Below are 16683 nucleotides of genomic sequence, written 5' to 3' on the forward strand. Positions count from 1 at the left end.
CCCATACCATACTGTCTTGATGACTGTAGCTTTGTAGTATAGTCTGAAGTGCGGGAGCCTGATCCCTCCAGCTCCTTTTTTCCTTCTCAAGATTGCTTTGGCTATTTGGGGTCTTTTGTGTTTCCATACAAATTATGAAATTTTTTGTTCTACTTCTGTGAAAAATGCCTGTGGTAGTTTGATAGGGATTGCCTTGAAACTGTAGATTGCTTTGGGTAGTATAGTCATTTTCACAATGTTTATTCTTCCAATCCAAGAACATGGTATATCTCTCCATCTATTTGTATCATCTTTAATTTCCTCCATCAGTGTCTTATAATTTTCTGCATACAGGTCTTTTGTCTCCTTAGGTAGGATTATTCCTAGGTATTTTATTCTTTTTGTTGCAGTGGTAAATGGGAGTGTTTTCTTGATATCACTTTCAGATTTTTCATCATTAGTATATAGGAATGCAGTAGATTTCTGTGCATTAATTTTGTATCCTGCTACTTTACCAAATTCATTGATTAGCTCTAGTAGTTTTCTGATAGCATCTTTAGGATTCTCTATGTATAGGATCATGTCATCTGCAAACAGTGACAGCTTTACTTCTTCTTTCCCGATTTGTATTCCTTTTATTTCCTTTTCTTCTCTGATTGCTGTGGCTAAAACTTCCAAAACTATGTTGAATGATAGTGGTGAGAGTGAACAACCTTGTCTTGTTCCTGATCTTAGCAGAAATGGTTTCAGTTTTTCACCATTGAGGACGATGTTGGCTGTGGGTTTGTCATATATGGCCTTTATTATATTGAGGTAAGTTCCCTTTATGCCTACTTCCTGGAGGGTTTTTATCATAAATGGCTGTTGAATTTTGTCGAAAGCTTTCTCTGCATCTATTGAGATGATCATATGCTTTTTCTCCTTCAATTTGTTAATATGGTGTATCACATTGATTGATTTGCATATATTGAAGAATCCTTGCATTCCTGGGATAAACCCTACTTGATCAAGGTGTATGATACTTTTAATGTGCTGTTGGATTCTGTTTGCTAGTATTTTGTTGGGGATTTTTGCATCTATGTTCGTCAGTGGTATTGGTCTGTAGTTTTCTTTCTTTGTAACATCTTTGTCTGGTTTTGGTATCAGGGTGATGGTGGCCTCGTAGAATGTGTTTGGGAGTGTTCCTCCCTCTGCTATATGTTGGAAGAGTTTGAGAAAGATAGGTGTTAGCTCTTCTCCAAATGTTTGATGGAATTCATGTGTGAATCCATCTGGTCCTGGGCTTTTGTTTGTTGCAAGATTTTGAATCACAGTTTCAATTTCAGTGCTTGTGATTGGTCTGTTCATATTTTCTATTTCTTCCTGGTTCAGTCTCAGAAGTTTGTGCATTTCTTAGAGTTTGTCCATTTCTTCCAGGTTGTCCATTTTATTGGCATATAGTTGCTTGTAGTAATCTCTCATGATCCTTTGTTTTTGTGCAATGATGTGTTTTATACATTGTTTCTTGTAAAATTAATCCATCTAACCTAATAACATAAGACATTAAAGTTAGTTGTTCAAACACTGATAGTCATGAGTACAGCACTAGTAAATGTTCTTCCTCCAACTAATCATCACCCTAGTTACTGATATAGATCATTTTTTAAATGAATTAATTAATTTATTTTTGGCTGCATTGGGTCTTCATTGCTGCACACGGCCTTTTTCTTTAGTTGCAGTGAGTGGGTGCTACTCTTCCTTGCAGTGTGCAGGCTTCTTATTGCAGTGGCTTCTCGTTGTGGAGCATGGGCTCTAGGCGCATGGGCTTCAATAGTTGTGGCATGTGGGCTCAGTAGTTGTGGCTCGCGGGCTTTAGAGCGCAGGCTCAGTAGTTGTGGCACATGGTCTTAGTTGCTCTGTGACATGTTGGATCTTCCTGGACCACGGCACGAACCCATGTCCTCTGCATTGGCAGGCGGATTCTTAAGCACTGAGCTACCAGGGAAGCCCCAGTATAAATTATTCTTAAATATACTGTTTATTTAGCAATACATGTAAAAATTTTAAAATACACCTTAAGAATTAAAAATTAAAAAATTAAAGAATACAGCATTAAAATGTTGCTATACTGAACAAAACTTAGCTAACTGAGATAGCATTTTGGAAATCACTAGAGAAATTGCCCACTACTTGAAAATAAGAGAAAACTTTGGGTGGGACAAAATTACAATCAGTAAACTTTCTTACTCATATAGCTCATGAATTTCTGTTTCACCAATTCTATTTTATCATAAATTATGTGAGAACTTATTTTAATATGTTTGCTTTACTTAAAAATAGGAATTACAGTAGTCTTTTATCATGTTTTCCTCATAGGGAGAAAACTCTTATCAAGAGCAGTTCTGGATGCAAGAGCCCCATGGCAAACCTGCAGCCTCGCAGAAACACCCGTGGAAGACCTGGAGAGCCTCTAGCAGGTACCTTTGTTCAGGCATCTCTGTCTGCATCAGTGCACCTTCCCTTTGCAATTCATTACTTGGCGCCGAACTTTCTCTGACTTCAGGAAGAAGCAGTCTATGTTGCAATATCTCCATTGAGCCACTGACATGGGCCTGAAAATTGCTTTTTAAGTGGTCAGATGAAGCTTGCAGGTACTTTCAGATCAGCAGTGCAGTAAGCAGAGCCTAGAAGGATCATAGTTGCTGGTAAATTTGGTGTTCTTTCTAGATGCCCCAGACCTAAGGATGGAGTGATAGTCAGTGATGCTGGTTGGAAACCATTGCTTCCTGAGCTATGGACATTTCAGTATTTCTACACCCCACATTTCTACTGCATTGGTTTATTCTCCTATTTTACTTCCATGCAAATGTTTTTCCCCAGTCTACCATCTCACTGCTGAGTGGCTCAGCTCTAATCCCACCTCCCCGAACAGCTTTTCCAGATCTTATCAGTCACCCCCCCATAGATGCCCATAATTTTTTGTCCATATCCCAGTGGACCTTGTATCTTTTTTAAATAATTAATTAATTTTTGGCTGCATTGGGTCTTTGCTGCTGCGCTCAGGCTTTTCTCTAGTTGCATCGAGTGGGGGTTACTCTTCATTGTGGTGCACAGGCTTCTTATTGCAGTGGCTTCTCTTGTTAAGGAGCACAGGCTCTAGGTGCGTGGGCTTCAGTAGTTGTGGCACGCGGGTTCAGTAGTTGTGGCTCATGGATTCTAGAGCGCAGGCTCAATAGTTGTGGCACACAGGCTTTGTTGCTCCGCGGCATGTGGAATCTTCCCAGACCAGGGCTCGAACCCATGTCCCCTGCATTGGCAGGTGGATTCTTAACCACTGTGCCGCCAGGGAAGTCCTGGACCTTGTATCTTGTGCTTGCTTTCTCACTGGACTGCTGAGCTCTTAGAAGGAAGACCTTGTTGTTATCCGTATCTGACTTCCTCCTCCCCATCCCCAACCTCTGGGTTTGGCACAGTGTATGGACCTTGAAGGAGCTTCATGTGTACTTGAACAGAAGTAAGGGACATTTGAGATTTTCTCCATCATGTGGTTGATTCTGTCTTTCTCCCATAAATAAGTGGAGATTGGCTTGGGATCTCTGGAGTGGTGTGTGGCTCTTATAAAATCCAAAGGGGAAGAGAACGTTGGTTAAAAGAAGAAATGAAGAAGGACCCACTTCTAATTTTCTTTGCCAAAGCTCAGGTCATTGCTTCTTCTCTGAATTGTTCCAACTTGCTGAAATGGAAACTTCCTTTAATTTGGGATAGGTAAGAGTAATTTTGGGCAGATAAGAGCCCTGGGAAGCTGTCATTGCCCACTGACTTGGCAGGGATACTACTACAAAATGATTATGCAAGATTTTTTTCTGTCTACTTTGAATTATTTTTTAAAAACCTAGATTACTTGATTTAAAAACAATAGATCTGGGACTTCCCTGGTGGCGCAGTGGTTAAGAATCTGCCTGCCAATGCAGGGGACATGGGTTCGAGCCCTAGTCCGGGAGGATCCCACATGCTGTGGAGCAACTAAGACCGTGTGCCACAACTACTGAGCCTGCGCTCTAGTGCCCACGATCCACAACTACTGAAGCCCACACACCTAGAGCCCATGCTCCGCAACAAGAGAAGCCACTGCAGTGAGAAGCCTGCGCACCGCAACAAAGAGTAGCCCCCACTCACCGCGACTAGAGAGAAAGCCCGCACGCAGCAAAGACCCAATGCAGGCCAAAATAAATAAATTAAAAAAACAATAGATCAAGGTCTACTTCTGGCACTACTGAAACCCAGAGTGTACAAAGGGGGCCTCAGGTGTCCCAGACACCAGCATTTGGAAGATGTAATGATTCACCATCTCTTTGGATTTGTTTGTCATTTGTTAATTACTTGATGGAAATATTAGAGAGAATGAAGTTGTGCACTGGGGTGAATACCTTTTAAAGGAATCAAAGAGCAAACCTTCACATGCCAGGTCTTGTAAAATCTCTCATGGGAGGATTTTCCTTAAAAGAAATAAAAGGGCGAAATTGATTAAACTTATTTCTGGCAAAACAAAAGAGGCTGCAGTAAATTCCTGAAAAGCACAGTCTCACCTCTTCGGCCCTGTACTCCTCCCCTCCCCTCACTCCAGTCCTCATCAGGGAGTGTAGGAGGCTAATCAGAGAAACAGAGAGAGACATGTTACACCCCCAGCCCTCTTCTCTGCCCTGAGATGCCCATAAAAACCTGGGCAAGGAGAGACATCTTGACTGACTCTTCTTGTTTGGGGGCACCAAGTCCTCACTTCCGGGAGACACACACACTGGTTTCCCTGCAGTGTCGGGGTCTATCCTGCCCGTCTGAGGAGGACAGGCGTTGTTCCACAGAGTCTGGAAGTCTCAGGCCCGGCAGACCCTTCCAACCCGCAGAGGCCCTGTGTGCTGCGCATGGCCTGGGTGAAGGGAGGGGACCAAGAATGACTGGACTGGTCAGGGAGGGAGGAAGGAGGAAGGAGAGCACCCTGATGTCTGCGAGGCCTAGTGGGCTCCAGAAAGGGTCAAAGTCAAGGCCTCACAAGCATGGCTGTGGCCGTTCCCTCCCTGCAAGCACCAGCCTCATGGATGTTCGTACGCGCGCTTTAAAATATTCTAGCAGGCTACCCTTTCATTGCTTAACCCTCAGTATCCTTCTGTAACAGCATCCTTGCATTTGTAGAGCACTGTGTGTTTCACAGCAGCACCTCGTATTCCTGAGACAGGCCCGGTAGGTACTCTGACCCCGGGGAGGCATCGGGGCGTCTGTATCCTACAGCTCTGTGGAAAGGCCAAGCACAACCTGTCGTGAAGAGCCTACGCTGTGCTAGGGACTGCTGAGTTTTGAGATGTGGACATGTCGGGTGGGGAGACTTAAGAGCAAAAGGAAGGCATTGGGAGATCCCCGCGTCGTTTCCGTTCTGCTCCAGGGTGCACTTGGGACCCCCAGTGTGCTGCCATCCTGGCCAGTCTCTCCGCCCAGGGGAAGGAGGGCAACCTCTGAGGTCTGCCTGATTTTCCTTCCTCACACCGTTTACTCTCCACCATTCCCTGATCCCTCTCAACACACACAACCCTGTGCACTGACTCCTTCCTTTATTCTGGAGCTGCTCATTTTGGGAATAAAAAGGAGAGGGATTGACTATGGATGGGACATGGGGTAGAAAGTCTCAGAAAATGAAGATCTCTTTGAGGTCAGAAAGGAGGTCTACTCCTCACAGGTAAGGATTCCGATTGTCTGATTGTTCAGCGTCACAATCAGACAGGAGCAGGTATCTTGTTGCTTTCCATCCACTCTGCATGGGTGAGTGTGAACAAGGTATGACAAGGTTTCACCAGGCCATGTTCAGTTGTATACTGTTGGTGTTTGAAAGGGTATTACCTTCAGGAATAGGGATGCTTTATGCTCTGGTGGTGAGGGAGGATGAACTGGGAATGAGAAGACCCTTGTTCTAGGCCCAGTACAAAATCTCTGTGTGACCTTGGATGTGTTATTGAATGCAAGTCTGTGTGCCCGACGCACGGTGAGGCCAAACAATACCAAAACTTCGGAGTTTGGAGCAGAGAAAGGTTTATTGCAGGGCCATGCAAGGAGACGGGTGGCTCATGCCTTAAAAACCCTGAACTCCTCGAAAGCTTTCATCAAAGCCCTTTTATAGGAAAGGTGAAGGAGGGGCGTGGTCAGTTGTTGCAGACTTCTTGGTGTCAGATCCTCTGTTCTTGAGGTCAGGTCATGGTCAGGTCATGATGTTCCTGTAAACCTCCACCAAAACAAATGTTATTCTCTGTTCTGACAAGAAAGGGCAAGGTCCCAAGGCTCAACTTTCATCCTCTGAGGTCCAGGCCCTGGCTAAGAGGAAGGGGTCCCTCCCTGCACGTCCAGTTACCCTGCCTGGGAGCGTTCGTCCAGCATCCAGTCTGGGTCCTCCTGCCAGTGCCCAGGTCCGGCTGAAGAGGCAGATCTCAGCTGGAAGCACCCTCAGGGCCAGGTCCCCAGACCCTGCCCACCTATCATCACTGAGGGAGCCAGGTCCCAGGACCAGCCCTCAGGGTTTTCATTTAAACCGGAGAGAATCATTTGTATAGGAGCAATAGAAATACATATTGTAGCAAACACCAATCAGGTTAATTCCCGGCTCACAACAATTGCCCTTTTTTGAGAACAGTTGCCCAACTACAGAGGTGGATCTGAGGTAATGATGTGCAGTGTCTTTGCAACTTAACCCTGACCTCTGGCCACCTCCTAGCGGTAGACAACTGATCTAAGCTGGACCAATTTTTGCAACTTGAATGGAGAGACTGAAGCTATTACCCTAATGGCAGTGCCCATGTAGTCCAGTTGCTGAGGCCTCCACGGACTGTGACCCATGGAGACTGCTGCTGCCATTAGGTCCTGGAGGTGGGGATGGGGGAGAGGTTCTGGGCTGCTTCAAGGTCTGGGCCCAGCCAGTGGGCGGCCCTGGCAAGGACTCTGGAGCTCTGCAGGACACAGCCCTCAGCCTGTCCCTGGGCCCGCAGCTCACCCGCTGGCCTGAGGCCAGAGGGCCTGGAGGGCCCCAGGGAGAAGGCTGTGACCTGCTTCTCACTGTACTTGCTGCCGCGAGGACCACTGCCAGGCTGACTGTTGGCAGAGCGGGACCTCTAACCACTGCCCTACGGGTCTCGTGCTAACGGTGGCACACTAATGGTTGCACTAGCGGCTGCGCACCCGCTCCGCCCCTATTACAGGTTGTTCACTTAGCTAGCTGCTGTCTCTACTCCCTCTGATGGCAAACAGGGGACTCTGAGACACTGAATTTTATCTGCCTCTGTTTCCAGCAGACTCGTGATCAACTTTCGTCTCTCTCTGCACTCCAGAAACAAAAAAGGCCTGGTAAATTTTATTAATGCTTTCCTTAAAAAAGAGTCAATATAAAATTAAAGCAGAAAAGGAGACTGAAATTTGGTAACACAGTTGGAGTAATTGGTGGCACTGGCAGCAATGGGAGAAGAGATTTAGTTGATTTTCTGTGGTTGTTAATTATTTGCTAATCTCCTGGTGATGGAAGCTGCACATTTTTTTTTCCGAAGGAAGCAAGAAGCTGCTGGACTTCTAGTTCTCCTGGCAGCAACCTGTCACAAACCAAGGATCTGGGGAATCTTCAAACCACCCCATGATCCCAGTGGGACATACTTTTGAAGGATGTTTAGTGGTCAGTCATGAGTGTGGCAAAAACTGACAAGCAGGAAGCTTATGTGTTCAGTGAGAATAACATTTTTGTCTCCAAGAGATGTTTCATTTTGAAGATGTGTGGTACCACCTTCTGCTGAAAGCACTGGTTCCCCTGTTGAAGCTTGCTAGAAATTACAACGGTTTCGATTCAATTCAAAGCTTCTTTTATTCTCCTAAGAATTTCATGAAGCTTTCTCACCAAGGGAACCCACACTGGAATTTCCAGGAAGAAATAGTTTCTTAATATAATTTTTCCCAATGGAACAGCTTATTGTATAGGACGGATGAACTCTGACTGTTCATAGTGGTATACTCTGGATTTTCCAGAGAGCTGGGTAATCAGTCAGCTAGATCAAACCCAGGAAATACTGATGAGTGAGCTTGACCCAGAAGTTATGGACTAATTTTACGTGAAAGATGGTGTTACTGCAAAGATGTCATTAATGAGAGTAGAACTCGTGCTAGGTTCTGTCATTGATGTCACACAGTTCAATCCTTGTGGGTATTCAGTGAGTGGAATGAAATCATAGGGAACTTGCTGAGCTATTCACGCCACTCCAGAACCAGAATTTTCTCAGGCAGCTTTGAAACAAACTTCATATGAACTCTTATAATGACCTGATTAAGAAAGTTGTGGGGTTTTATGCCAGGAAAATTTTTGATTACCCTGTTTGTCAACAGTGCTTTCTTTGTCCCACAAGATTGAAAGTTTTAAATGCCTTGATTACCAGAGGAGTGCTATGTTCAGTGATTACAATTTTGTTTTTACCAGTTTTGCTAAGAAACGGTAATAACAGCAGAATTAAGAAAAATGAAGTAAAAATGCAAAAAGAAAACGTATAGAAGGTGATGGCTGGGCCCGCAGCTGATACTGAGGTCCATGCTTTCTACAACCACTACCTTGTAGTTGCAGAAAGCCCTAGATGTGATGACAGTGTAATCATTTTGGATTGTATGCGTTATTATACCAAGGAGTGAGATATCTTGCATGAATGGTCTCTTGTGTGTTTAGGTATTCTATACCACTCTTGCTGTGAAACTGAAGTGCATATAGAAAAACCCTTTACTATATGAAACTTTATAACACTTGTGAAAACAATTCACTTTGGTTTATGCACAGTGTAATATTTCTCCAGGTATCAACCAAAATTTCCCATAGACAGAGGTTTTGTCCTCATTAGGTGTTGGCCTCAGCCTAACCATCTGGGATTGTTCTATTAAATTGCGGTCAGAATTTGTACATTCTAGTTACTGTTACTTTCTAGAGTGTATTCTCTACTAATGTTATTGAAACCAATTTCTACTTCATACAGATGTTTTTCGTAAACCAATTAGTTTTTCTTCCACGAATCAAGTCCTCCTAAGAAAATGATTGCAATTACTCATTTTTTGTATTTTACTATTTTAACATTATTGCTCCTTACATTCCTAGTCCTTTAATTGATTTTTTTCTTACCTGGGTGTCTCCCCTGCACCCCTCAAATAAAGCAATACACAGTTACACTGTGGATTTATACTAATCTTTTTTTTTTTTTAGCTGTTGGGGGTAGGCGTTTATTAATTAATTAATTTATTTTTGCTGTGTTGGGCCTTCGTTTCTGTGCGAGGGCTTTCTCTAGTTGCGGCAAGCAGGGGCCACTCTTCATCGTGGTGCGCGGGCCTCTCACTATCGCGGCCTCTCTGGTTGCAGAGCACAGGCTCTAGACCCGCAGGCTCAGTAGTTGTGGCTCACGGGCCTAGTTGCTCCGCGGCATATGGGATCCTCCCAGACCAGGGCTCAAACCCGTGTCCCCTGCATTAGCAGGCAGATTCTCAACCACTGCACCACCAGGGAAGCCCGATTTATACTAATCTTATTACCCATAGGGGAAGCTGGGGTAGATCTTGGGCTTAATATTCATTTAAGGTTAAGAGAATTTGGCTTCCTTGTAAGTGGCATGGGCTCTTTTGGAAGATAGTGACAAAATAAACTTCATTAGTTGATTATCAAGGATGACCCATAGAGTGTTGTAGATTGGGATGTAGATGTACTGACATGACTGTACAGAAACCATTTGCCATCCTGTGCTTCCCAGTATATGAGATTAGCTTCTCATGAGCACTGTGCCTTTACTAACGTGTGAAGTAGTGGTATGCAAGGATTCATTTATTTATTTTTTATCACCGAGTTTATTAGCAGGGAGATTTAGCATAAAGGCTGTACTGGATTCAGTAAGTCAAGCTGGCTTGGATCATTCACTTTAAGTTTTACATTAGCAGCCATTTCCATGAATTTCCAGTGACAGTTTCTTGTAAACTTTGGTTTAAAGCAGAATCAATGTCTTTTTCACCTTGTGACTTAAAATCCTGTGACTTTGTGATGCATATGATAGTGTTCTGACTTCATCTGTGTCTCTCAGTGTGATGTTCCCTTCACCATGGCTTCATAGGATCAAGTGAATGACTGCTAGAATGAGAGCTGTCCAGGTTATTCAGATATATACACAGGGAAGCAGAATGCTCTTCATAAAACATAATATACAGAATTCCAATAGTCAATTAGAAATGCCTGGAAATATAGGCTTTCAAGAGTTAGCATCTTTTAGCTATGTTTGCAGATATTGTGGCATTTGAGCAGCCGAGAGAACAGCAAAGTTGACTAAATTTTGTATTTCTTCTTGTCCTCAAAATGTTGTTTTGATTCTTTTTGGGTTGATGCAGTGATGTTTTGTTCCTTCTGTATTTACAAATGAACCACACTTCTTTAGTGTTTCTAAACAAAAAATCTACTTTGCTTGAAATCAAGTGGCTGGAATACTGTTTTGACTTAAGCATGTTGTTGATTGAAAGTTTCACTTAAGAAGCTTTCAATCGACGTGATCAGCTTGATTCTGTAGTTAGCACAGAAGTTAACCTAATTAACTTCTGTAGTTAGTTAACCTAATGTTCCAGTGTCCTATTTTGAGGACTAATGTTCAGAGTGAATTTTTTTCTTGAACAAAATCCTAGTAGATATCCTAGTAGGTATGATAACATTTGTTGGCTCAAAGTCTGATTTTTTCCTAACAGGTTCAGGAATTCTATCTAATGTTGAAAAACTGCACACATTGGTATGCAGCAAAGCCTAGAAAAGAGAAAACTGTATATTGAATAGCGATATAAATTAATCTTAGTATTATTGAAGAGGGAATTTTTGGTACCATAATTTCTCCCCTCACGGTGTTGGATTTAAATCAGTTGAAATATATTTCTGTACCACAATTTAAGTGTCAGTTAAAGTTTGCTCAATTAAAAAAAAATACTCACGAGCTTGTTTTCTCTACAGTGGGCAGAGTATCTTATCTCTGAGTTGTGCCCAGTGTGGGATGCTCATGGAGTCCTGCACATCCATTGCTGCCGGTTACTTACTAGCTATGATCACTTTCCCGCCTAGCTTCTGAGGTAGCGCTTATTCTGTTACAGGAAGAAATGATCCTATGTGAGAGACACTGGTGGTAGCAGAGCTTAGGGAAGGGTGTGGTAGAAATCCAGAAGGTGGGCATGGTCTTTAGGACCCAGGCCCTGGAGAGTAGGCAGTGGAATCCTCGAGACATAGGATGCAGAGGTGCTAAAAGCAAACCTCACTTCATTGATTTCACGTTTGTACCTGTCCTGTGAGCAACATCCCAGGCTGAGCATTGTGAGAAGTGCCTGCCTTCAAGGACTCACCTCTCCTGCAGGGCCGCTGAAGTGGGACTTATGCCAAATTTGTATTTGCAACAGAGAAATGTCACGTGTACCTGTGAATAGCGTTGGCTGTCAGTTACCTTTGGAAAGGGTCTGTCCCAGAGGAGGCTTACCTTTCCTTTGTGAAAGGAATTCAGAAGCAGAGGGACAAAGACTTCTCCTCACCCCAAGTGGTCTCCTCAAGCCCCGGGGCTGCTGACACCTGGGCGACAAGGGTGGATTGCCTCTGGAGCTCACAGGTGGGCCGGCAGCTGCACTGCCAGGGCTGATGGGAGTCAGGCCCTGGACCACAGGCCTGCGAAGTGCAGCCCCAGGAGTGGGGTTGGAATTCTAGTCTTCTGAGCATCCTCTGCCTGGACTAGAGAAAATCCTTGTAAAATAGACCATAGGCAGATGATCTCAATAAAGTCTGTAAAATGATGAGTCTTTTTTATACGCTTTAGCCTGGCCTCCTTGTCATTTTGTATCATGCAAACAGGAACTTTATTGTATACAGGCACACCTCTTTTACTGCACTTCACTTTATTGTGCTTTGCACATATTATTATTTTTTTTAACAAATGAAATTTTGTGGCAGCCCTGCATTAAGCAGAGCTATGAGTGCTGTTTTTTCCAACAGCATTTTCTCACTTCGTGTCTCTGTGTCACATTTTGGTAATTCTTGCAATATTTCAAATGTTTTCATTATTATTATATTTGTTTTGATGATCAGTTATCTTTTTTATTCCAGGAAGAATTTTATCATTGTAATTTGAAGTAGAGGATCACTCTTTATAAATTGTTATTGTAGTTTCAGGTAGCACTTACTAATGGAATTCTTTTTTTTTTTTCATCTTTATTGGAGTATAATTGCTTTACAGTGGTGTGTTAGTTTCTGCTTTATAGCAAAGTGAATCAGTTATACATATACATATGTCACCATATCTCTTCCCTCTTGAGTCTCCCTCCCTCCCACCCTCCCTATCCCACCCCTCTATGTGGTCACAAAGCACCGAGCTGATCTCCCTGTGCTAAGCAGCTGCTTCACACTAGCTACCTATTTTATGTTTGGTAGTGTATATGTGTCCATGCCACTGTTACCATTGCAATTGTTTTGGAACTCCACGAACCGCACCCATATAAGACAGTGAACTTAATCGATAAATGTGTGTGTTCTGACTGCTCTACTGACAGTCATTCCCCCATCCCTCTCCCTATTCCCTGAGACACAACGATCTTGATATTAGGCCAATTAACAACCCCACAATGTCCTCTAAGTGTTCCAGTGAAAGGAAGAGTCTCACGTCTCTCACTTTAAATCAAAAGCTAGAACTGATTAAGTTTAGTGAGGCAAGCGTGTCCAAAGTCAAGATAGATCTAAAACTAGGCCTCTTGTGACAAACAGCCAGCCAAGTTGTGAACGCAAAGGAAAAGTTCTTGAAGGAAATTAAAAGTGCTGCTCCAATGAACACACGAATGATAAGAAAGTGAAACAGCCTTATTGCTGATATGGAGAAAGTTTTAGTGCTCTGGGTAGGAGATCAAACCAGCCACAACATTCCCTTAAGCCAAAGCCTAATTCAGAGCAAGACCCTAACTCTCTCTCTCTCTCTTTTTCTCTACACATGCGGGCTTTCTGGGGAATCAGTGGGAGGGAGGGAGTGTGTACAGAGCCTGCTCAATCCCCTGCTGCTGGCTTTATGCGCCCGCAGCACCACCCTTGCTGACAACACCCTGGCTCGCCCCTCAGGGAGCCCGGGGAGGCCACAGCACCAGGGCCCAGGAGGAGGGCATAGGCTCCTGCCTACCTTTCCTGCATAACCCACTTGCCCACTGCCCCGCACATTCACAGGGGAGCTTCACTGTACTTGAGGGCTGCCTTGGTTTCCTCATCACTTTCTTTTTCATCTTCCTCAGTCCTAATTGTCTCTAATTCCATGAAGGCCTAGAGAGGTGAGGAAGCTGCAGAAGAAAAGTCTGAATCTAGCAGAGGCTGGTTCATGAGGTTTAAGGAAGGAAGCCATCTCCATAACATCAAAGTGCAAGGGGAAGCAGCAAGTGCTGATGTAGAAGCTGCAGCAAGTTACCCAGAAGACCTAGCTGAGATAATTAATGAAGGTGGCTACACTAAACAACAGATTTTCAGTGTAGACAGAACAGCTTTCTACGGGAAGAAGGTGCCATCCAGGACTTTCTTAGTTGGAGAGGAGAAGTCCATACCTGGTTTCAGAGCTTCAAAGGACGGGCTGACTCCCTTGTTAGGGGCTAATGCAGCTGGTGACTTTAATTTGAAGCCAGTGCTCCTTTACCAATCTGAAAATCCTAGGGCCCTTAGAATTATGCCCAATCTACTCTGCCTGTGCTCTATAAATGGGACAACAAACCTGGATGACAGCACATGTTTTGTTTAGTTTTTTTTATAAATTTATTTATTTTTGGCCGCGTTGGGTCTTCATTGCTGTGCGCAGGCTTCCTCTAGTTGCGGTGAGCCGGGGCTATTCTTCATTATGGTATGCGGGCTTCTCCTTGCGGTGGCTTCTCTTGTTGTGGAGAATGGGCTCTAGGTGCGGGCTTCAGTAGTTGTGGCTCACGGGCTCTAGAGTGCAGGCTCAATAGTTGTGGTGCTTGGGCTTAGTTGCTCTGCGGCATGTGGGATCTTTCCAGACCAGAGCTCGAACCCATGTCCCCTGCATTGGCAGGCGGATTCTCCTGGTGACAGCACATCTTTTGATAACATGGTTTACTAAATGTTTTGAGCCCACTGTTGGTCTCAACAGTGGGCTTAAAAAATTTCTTTCGAAGTATTACTGCTTATTGACAATGCACCTGGTCACCCAAGAGCTCTGATGGCAATGTACGAGATTAATGTTGTTTTCAAGCCTGCTATTGCAACATCCATTCTGAAGCGCATGGATCCAGGAGTAATTTTAACTTTCAAGTCTTATTATTTAAGAAATACATTTCACAGAGCTATAGCTGCCATACATAGTGATTTCTCTGATTGATCTGGGCAAAGTCAATTGAAAACCTTCTGGAAAATATTCACCATTCTACATTAAGAACATTCGTGATTTGTATGAAGAGGTCAAAATGTCAACATGAACAGGAGTTTGGAAGACGTTGATTCCAACCCTCATGGATGACTTTGGAGGGTTCAAGACTTCAGGAGAGGAAGTAATTGCAGATGTGGTAGAAACAGCAAGAGAACTAGAATTAGAAATGGAACCTGAAGATGTGATTGAAATAGTACAATGTCATGATATAACTGTGACATCTGAGGAGTTGCTTCTTATGAATGGGCAAAGAAAGTGGCTTTCTGAGATGGAACGTACTCCTGGTGAAGAAGCTGTGAAGATTGTTGAAATGACAATAAAGGATTTAGAATAGTACATAAACTTAGTTGGTAAAATAGTTTCAGGGTTTTAGAGGATTGACTCCAATTTTGAAAGGATTTCTACTGTGGGTAAATGCTACCAAACAGCACTGCATGCTACAAAGAAATTGTTCATGAATGGAAGAGTCAGTTAATGTGCAAACTTCATTTTTGTCTAATTTTAATAAATTGCCACAGTCACTCCGACCTTCAGCAACCACCACCCTGATCAGTTAGCATCTATCAACGTCTAGGCAAGACCCTCCACCAGCAAAAAGATTGCAAGTTGCTGAAGGTTCAGATGGTCAGCATACCCTACAGTATAGGGTAAGCATAACTTTTATATGCACTGAAAAACCAAAAAGTTTGTGTGACTCACTTAATTGTGATATTTGCTTTGTTATGTGGTCTGGAATGGAACCCGCAAAATCTCTGAGGTATCCCTGCATTGATTTTTATTTCTAATCCCTAGTAGCACCTAGTATAATATTCTGCACATTAATTCTGACTAATGGATTTATCTACCTTATTTTTGGTGAAAATTGTTGCTCCATGAGAGTATCTGTTTAGGTTTTGAAAAAGACATTAGGTATTTTTCTTTTGTATACTATTTGATATATATTTTATGTAACGTATGTCAGTAATGAAGCCCAACATAAAAATGAACATCAGTGAACTTACCACATAACTTGAGAGGCTGTCTTTGTGTTCTTCCCAGGTCTCATCCCTTCCTGCTTTGAAATGCTGAATTTTGTGCTTAGTATATACCCATAATTGTCTCATATATGTCTGTATCTCTAAACAATATAGTGCCTGGATTCTGCAGATACTGGCTTTGTTTGGGAGAAAGTGGTACAGTGGTTACCAATAATGGTTTTGGAATCAAACTGATTGTGTTGCAATCTCAGATGAACCATTTCCTAGCTATGTGGTCTTGAATGCATTATTTACCCTCTCTGAACATCTACAAATGGCAGTAATCCTTCCCACCTCATCTCCCTCCTAAGGTTGCCCTGAGGATTTAATAGAATAAGAAATGTTAAGGACCATGTACATTCCTAGTCCATGATTGACCCTCACAAATGTTACCTCCTTCCTCCTTCTGCCTCAGACTCTCTGGGAACTCCTGTGAAGCACATTCAGCCCTTCACCCTTCACCACTGGCACCCACTCCAAGATACCAGTCTTGAAACAACAGAGAACAAGAAACCTGTGGAATGAACAAGGGCCCCAGGCTGTATTTACAGTCCTTAATCTGTCCACACAGGGAAGACAAATGAGGCAGACAGCGGATAGTGGGTGCCATTACCGGATCATTAGTTAGCAACTTGCTTGTCCTTGACAGGAAATCGTTAATCATTTTCATATGAGTAGAGAACTGCAGAACCTTATATCTGTCCTCCCTCATTCTGAACCAGTGTGACAGATGCTGTTGTCCTCACCAGAGTTTTCCCTCCCACGGTGCCTTATCAAGATAAGTGACCGGGATGCTGCTGCCTTGTGATCTGCTGAATGCAAGAGCCTGAACTCAGAAGAGGTCCAGGGCCAAAGGCTTCCAGGGCTGGAGAGCCATGCCGGGAACCCAAAAAGATAAATTAAGACTTCTGGAACAAGATGAGAAGATGAATAAACTATTTTCTTTGAGAATGGACACAGTGTTCCAGAAAAATCAACTTTAGCTGCCAAAGTAACCCTTTTAGAGTTCGCAAAGAGCCTCATCAGGGCTCCCACATGCGAGCTCATGTTCACGGGTGGCGTATGAGGCTTCATAGTAATTGAGTGGTGCAAGGTTACTGAGCTCCTAGCACAAAGGAGGAACCAGAGGACCAAAAGGCAATAGTGTCCAAATGAAAATATTTAGTAAGAGGCTGATTTGCATTTCAAACCAACATCTGACTGATTCCAAAACTCAGGCCTCCTCTATGACACCATCTTGTGTTCCTCAGCAGGAT

The 16683-nt window shown here is 43.4% G+C and overlaps 1 protein-coding gene and 1 pseudogene across 6 annotated transcripts in view; both read left to right on the forward strand.

Annotated features, from left to right (window-relative positions):
• Window positions 1-16683, forward strand: part of LOC307175636 (uncharacterized protein) — a gene marked incomplete at its 5' end in the record, with an annotated part of 505492 nt that overhangs the window by 187211 nt on the left and 301598 nt on the right. For all 5 annotated transcript variants that reach the window (XM_079900938.1, XM_079900936.1, XM_079900937.1 and 2 more), the window contains one exon: window positions 2335-2435. Coding sequence is in view for 1 of the 5 variants with exons in the window: in XM_079900940.1 (XP_079757066.1) it covers window positions 2335-2435 (101 nt within the window). The remainder of the gene's footprint in view (window positions 1-2334; window positions 2436-16683) is intronic.
• On the forward strand, window positions 7504-8465 carry LOC307175139 (S-adenosylmethionine decarboxylase proenzyme-like; annotated as a pseudogene). The gene is made up of 2 exons: window positions 7504-7624; window positions 7704-8465. The product of its transcript is annotated as an S-adenosylmethionine decarboxylase proenzyme-like (transcript).

The sequence above is a fragment of the Stenella coeruleoalba genome, assembly GCF_951394435.1.
Source record: "Stenella coeruleoalba genome assembly, chromosome: 16".
Taxonomy (NCBI): domain Eukaryota; kingdom Metazoa; phylum Chordata; class Mammalia; order Artiodactyla; family Delphinidae; genus Stenella; species Stenella coeruleoalba.